A 6654-nucleotide genomic window follows, 5' to 3' on the forward strand; every position below is an offset into this window, starting at 1 on the left:
AATTTTTATAAAGATGTTCAGATTTGAAAATTATTATTATTATTATTTTGCAGCTATCCCACAGATTTAATTGTAAGAGTAAAATTTCCTTTTAAAAAAAAAACTCTAAACAGAGGTACAGAACAATGGCGACGGCCTAACGCAGGTAGAAAGAACAAGCACTCTAAATTGGTCAGTATTATGGCCAATAACTTCGCATGATGGCATGTACCCACAAATCTCTAATGCAATTGCTTCAACAGAAACAAATAGTTATTAGATGGACAATTTGCTTGGAGATAAACAATGAAAATATAATCTTTTTTGGAACACGCAAGTAGGAGGAAGCTCGGGTACTACACAATTCAAACAAGTAACAAGACCTAGTGATGATGATGATGTTGAACAAACCGTAGGCCGCAGTACTTGCATACAGCTGGATCTTTTAGGTCCAGGCATATGAATTCAATTGGATGCCCAAGAGCCGGGTTCGAATCTGCACACCAAATGCACAATTATCATATAATAGCTTCTTCCTATTGGTTGACGCCAGAAAGCTTCTTTTTTTCCCCTGGTTTTTCTATGATAAAGAGGTTGGGTTTTTCTTTAAATGAATAGAATCAATCCCAAACAATCACACAAGGTATTGAAAGGATTGGATGAGTTGAAAGAATTAATTACCTCCCTCACAGGCCACGATCCTGCCTTCAACCTTAATTGGTGGAACTTCGTTGATCAACTGCATGGGCGACTTCCTGCTGCTATCCTGCAACAACCGCAAAATGCTTCATATAGACTGACAAAAACCTGTGAAGTGAGATGGTTCTGACGTTACAAGCTTCAAAGATGGCAGCACAGAAACAACTACCAGAGAAGCAAGCTCCAAAAAAGTAGAGGTAGAAGAAAATGGAAGGTTGTTTTGGCATTTCACAGCCAAGGAATAGGGCAATGTAGAGAAGGGAAAAACAGAGAGAGCATGGTAATGAACTAAAATGTGTCACCTTTATTCAAAAAATGACCCCTATTTATAGGCATAAGAGAGTACAGATACAAGATTATATTTATGTCCCTACGTTATTGGGATAATGAAGGTTGCTGGTCTTTCACAAATATGAGACAGGTATAGCTGCCAATGGGCACTTCGGGGTAGGAGGCTCCTACCGATCGGTCCGCTCTTTCGGCAGATCGAACGGTCAAGCTAATGGTATTGCAGTATTTTGGGAAATAGGGAACCGAGTTGTAGAAAGGCCGGTCGGCCCCAGGGTCGCTTGAACAGATTTCTTTGTCTTGGCTCGGGTGGATAATAACAGGTTGGTCAATCTTTCCGTCCTAACCGTCAGATTTCTTCAAGATTTGTGCTGACAAATTTTTTGTATACAATATGAACTATGATTAAAAAGACTTGGCAAATTTCATACAGGACTCTCCGATGTCTTCAACATGGACGGATGCTGCAATAGATTTTTGTTACAACAAGTTTAACTTTATATATCCTCTTATGGACTGTGCAGACATATTAACGATTGTGGCATTCAGATACATGCCACAATTCTTTATATATCTAAAGCCTAAACCTTCATTTTACATACATAACATTTAATTCTTTTGCATATTAGCAAAAATATCACTATCACTAAATTAAAAAATTAAAATCAAATACACTTTCATGCATGGGGTTTTAATGCCAAACTATTATAAGCGTAAATATCAATATTTAGATATTAGACATGTAACTAATAAGAATTGCATGGTATATATGAAATATTCCCTTAATGATTACGTTATTCATATCAGATAATCATTATTAAAATACAACAGGGCTATTGTACCGGTAAATTTACAAGCCTGCATAAAATCCTAAAAGTTAATTTAATGCATGAATCCCATTTTAAATGGAAAAAAAATAGTTGAATGTCAGTTTCAGAAGGACCGTGTCCTGGTACTTCGATTAGCTACACCATTTGATTTTTTCTGTGTTTTAGCAAAAAAGCTACAATTACGAATATGCTTACAAAAAAATATTCAATGTGATGTATGCTGATGTACCCTATTAGCATATCATACTGTATTGAGCATCTGATATGTGAACCCTCTTCAGAAGATTTTAGAAAGTTGAAGCGACAGACGGGTTCTTTGGTTTGACATTTTAAATACAGCAGTTTTGAAAATATTGACGTTTGATTTGAAGGAGAAGAGATGCAGACCATGGTTAGTTATGGTGTTTTCCAAAGTAGGCCAATTTAGTTGAATTTCAAAGACATTCCAAGCCAACCACCAACCCCCACTGTTGGTAGCAACTACCGCCCACAACTAATGTTCAGCTATAAATTAGTTTGAATGATTTAATTTTTTTTTAATAACCATAAAAAGTTAAATACAAAGCTAAACTATATTACTTATTTAATTATTTAATTAATTTGAGCCAAAATGAGCTGAACATATTGACCAAAATTTCTGTGTTAAGCTCGTCTATAAGTCGAGCTAATAAAAATGTTCATGTTCCGCTCGCTTAACAAACTAATCAAACACAAGCTATTTAGTGAGCTGAACATTCATTTTTAGCAAAGAACGAGCTTTTCTTGACAGCCCTTGTTGGCAACACAGAAATCTGAAACATTGATGGATCAAAGACGGCAATTCCGAAACACAACATTGTCATAAATTTACTGTTAAGTTCATTGGAACAGCTGAAATTATTTGTGATTTCATTTTCCATAACATATTTCGCGCAAGAGTCAAATTTATGATGTTATGGTTTTTAAATAGAATCTAAAAGGAAGCATTCGTCACGTCTTCAAGCTCAAAAAAAGCGATCATAATTTTATATTTGAATTTGTTAACATCACGAGCTATTTATGAGGATACTGAAAATTTTCAAATAGGAAAGCCGAAATGTAAAATTTCAGTTCATTGCATCAATAAAAACCTATATATAATACCAAGTAATTTAAAATCCTACTAATTGAATAAATGAAGAAGAAAGTAACTAAAAAAAACAAAACGTTTTTAGATTCTAGGTAACTAACCGCTGAATTCAGGAATTGACCCATTCAAAAGCCTAAAATAATTGAGTAGAAAAGAAAAAAGAACCAAAGTTCAAATGAAATTCTAGTTTTTTGTAAGATGAATTAACCAATGGGTGATCTTCTGGTTAAGAAAAAAATTGGAGTCAACATTTGAATAACGAAAAGATTAGTGAAACAAATTTGTCAGCAAATGAACTTGGAGTTGCCAAAAGAACGATTGTGATGTTAACATTGCTAATAATGATAGTGATATGAATTCAACTCTTAGAGACAGGATTTGATGTTATATTTGATTGTTTGAGGAAGCATATAGTGCAGTTTATGTAAAGTTGAGGAGGTTCTTGTAAAAGTTTTATCACAAAAGATAATTTCAAACCTAAATAATACCGCAATAACGCCGCTATCTTGGGTCAATACAATCGTGATCCAACCTAAATAACACCATTACAACCCGCAATAACACCCACCAATACCGTCGCAAACTCTTCAGCAATGCCGCACCAATATTACCCTTTAATCGCGATCCAACCTAAATAACACCATTACAAACTCTTCAGCAATGCCGCACCAATATTACCCTTGCCCGCGTGATCCAACCCCCAATAACACCGCGGCCGCGGTCCTAAGGCAATACAACCGTGATCCAACCTAAATAACACTAAAATAAAACCCGCCAATTTCGAGACGAACATGAATAGAAAAATATTATTCGAGCCGAACACGAACACACTGTTCACGAGTCATTTCGAACACGAGTCGAGACTGAGCTCGCTCTGGCTCGGCTTGTTTACAGGCCTACTGAGGAGCAACATATGATTGTTTGAGGAATCATATACTACAATTGATGTAAATTTGAGGACGTTTTTGTAAAATTTTTATCACAAAATAAGACTTAAAAGCCACCACTGAGGTTCAGAGATAGCAACTTAATAAAATTGAAGCCAAGCTTAATTGGTACAACAGCCACCCAATTGAGTTGCTTGATAGATTCACCTAAGAAGTCCACTTATAAGTTCATGAGATGAAGACAAAGGTCAACTTAAATTTCTCAAAGACTCCTTGATGAACAAATTTCCAGTAGTTGCAAGTTCATGTTACACTAATTAATAAAAACTGGTATCAATCCATAAGAGGTCGCTCAATTCAAACCATTGTAATTTGCTAGGCGGAACTGAAGAATAATTAGATGAAGAATTCAATGATGCGGTAGCTTCTTAGAGTTATACTTCTAGAAATTAGACTTACCATCATTTTTTGTGTACTCGCATAAATAAGATTGTATTACCAAATTTTATTATTTATTTATCTTCTCTTGAGCTTAGATGTAATTAAAATTTTGTTTTGAATGAATTAAAAGCTTCTCTTCATGATTTTGTTTGTCATGAGATAACCTATAAGTTCATATCTTACTTCCCAATTTATTTAAATGATCAACTTTGCTCGTAAGTAGTCAAACTTTATGAAAGCCTTCTTTTGCTTTTAAGTCAGCCTTTAATGGGAAGTCAGCCTTGAAGGTATTTGCCAACGTTGAATAGGTCAAAGTCAAGACAACATTTGAGCTGTCCAAGTTGATACACGATGATTATGAAAGATATCTCATTTAAGTGACTGCGCAGTTGTGACTTGATCTGTTGAGATCTTCTATGGTCCCGTGTAAATAACAACATGCAGCGATCGTCCGAACAAAAATTTCCACAAGTATGAGGTAAGTGCTTTCTTTTTTATTGGGGAAATTGGCAAAACAAGATTTTCTCAATCCAGCAAGGCGTGGAACGCTTTTACGAAGCCACATTGAAAATTGGTTGATGACACTTACATGAACAAAAATGAAGACCATTGAAAGAGTGGGAAAGTAATTTGTAACTTTGTCTAATCTTCAGTGGGAAGTTCTTACCCAAAAGGTCAATTATACTTGTTTAATGAACTGTAACGAATTGTAGTTTCTAATGAATTTGTTAATTCTAATAAGATTTGTGAATGTAATTTCTATTTAGATAATAAATTATTATGACTGATAACTTAAGAAAGTTTTAATTCAAAATAGGATTGAACATTTGAATAACTTAATAGGTCTTACTCGATTGTCATTCCCCAGTGTAGCATGTATCATTTTAGAATGTCACATTGTCTAGACAAGCCTCATTTTATGCCAGTGTTTTTTATTTGTTCAAATAAAACTAAGATCCCCTTTCAAGGAAATTTAAGACTCGCTGCTAAAACGGCCTTTTTATTCTACATGAAAATTTCATCATAAAAGGGAGAACTAAGTTTTGGGACTTGACTAAGTTTTTGTTTAGATACTTTAGGGGTTTAACTTGTTTTATATGATTTTATAGAATTCAAAAGAATACTGATTAAAGCAGTCGTTAGTTAAGCTTGGGGAATAGAAAAAAATAAAATAAAGAATTTCTAAATATATAGAGAATTGCTCTCCATCGATAACCAACTATTAAGAGTAAGTGACTTGACAAATAACAATATGATGGCAAGTTAAGAGTCAATTTATTTTTTTTCTGGAGTGAAACTAGTGATTTAAGTTGTGTTAGGGCGACTTAATCAAGTATAGATTGCTCATCCACTTTATGGTGGTAGCTTGCTTGGAAGGAGTATTCTCACACTTTTTGATGGTAGCTTAATTTGAAAGTTTCCTAATAAATTAAAGAGTTCACAAAGATGAGTTCTGAGAACAAATCGATGCTGAAGAACTAGAGAGAAATGCACTTCATCCTCCATAAAATGATTGAAAACATATGGTGTCAATAAACTACTTCTTAACCTCATTGCTATCCCAAACTAGTTGTCTAAAATTGATGTCTAGACTCTAGTGTATCATGCCTAACTCATTGCCCTATGACTCAAACTCCTTCTCAAGTGCCACTAAAGTTCAAGGTTGGGCTTGATTCAGATGATTGATGGTGCACATTTCTCATGGTTCAAAAAAAAATTCAGGTGACTTGTACATTGCATGCCCATGGAGGAGTAAGCTCATTGGTGTCCACTAGCTAAGATTGATGCAAAAATATTCTAAATTAAGTGGAGATGATGAATAGTGTAGAGTACTTCCCTGCGTGAACTGCATCATGGACACTTGTAAGAAGGGGACAAATATAATCGAGAAGGAATAACTTTAGTGGATATCTTGGAAGATATAATGGTAGAAAATTCAAAACTAAAAATTAAAGCACAAGAAATCAAACATTTAAAACTCAGAAGACTGGGAGAATAAAAAGCTTGTTAGAAAATATAGTCATGAAAATTAGTGGATGTTGGTGGTGGTTAAGACTCAGCTAATCTATTAATCTTTGCTGTAGTAAAAAAGAGAGAAAAGAGATTCTTTTTAGAAGAACAAAAAGCTGAAAAAGTATGCAAAGGAGTTCTAATTGAACCACTTTTCATTGAAAGTATAAGATCTACTTAATCTTTCTTTTCAACAGAAATGGGTTCAAAATATTCTTAATCCCAAAGATTTCAATTTGAAAGGGGCATTTACATACATACCACTCAATTCCTATGAATTTACATATCTAACACCCAAACATTGCTTTTTTACTCCCAAACATTTCATATCGTATCAAAAATACCACCATTTTAAATTTAAAAAAATGAAATACAACACTTCATTGGTAGGGAATGGACGGATGCTGCAATA

General features: G+C 34.2%; 1 protein-coding gene across 1 annotated transcript in view; it reads right to left on the reverse strand.

The window, feature by feature from the left end:
• Positions 1-192: 192 nt before the first annotated feature.
• Positions 193-6654, reverse strand: part of LOC110018738 (NADH dehydrogenase [ubiquinone] iron-sulfur protein 6, mitochondrial) — a 7675-nt gene continuing 1213 nt past the window's right edge. Inside the window, exons 2-3 of the mRNA XM_020716152.1 lie at positions 661-745; positions 193-475 (exon numbers count right to left, since the gene is read on the reverse strand). Coding sequence (XP_020571811.1) covers positions 363-475; positions 661-745 — 198 coding nt within the window. The 3' untranslated portion in view covers positions 193-362. The remainder of the gene's footprint in view (positions 476-660; positions 746-6654) is intronic.

This window comes from Phalaenopsis equestris, unplaced genomic scaffold, assembly GCF_001263595.1.
Source record: "Phalaenopsis equestris unplaced genomic scaffold, ASM126359v1 Scaffold000036, whole genome shotgun sequence".
Classification (NCBI taxonomy): Eukaryota; Viridiplantae; Streptophyta; class Magnoliopsida; order Asparagales; family Orchidaceae; genus Phalaenopsis; species Phalaenopsis equestris.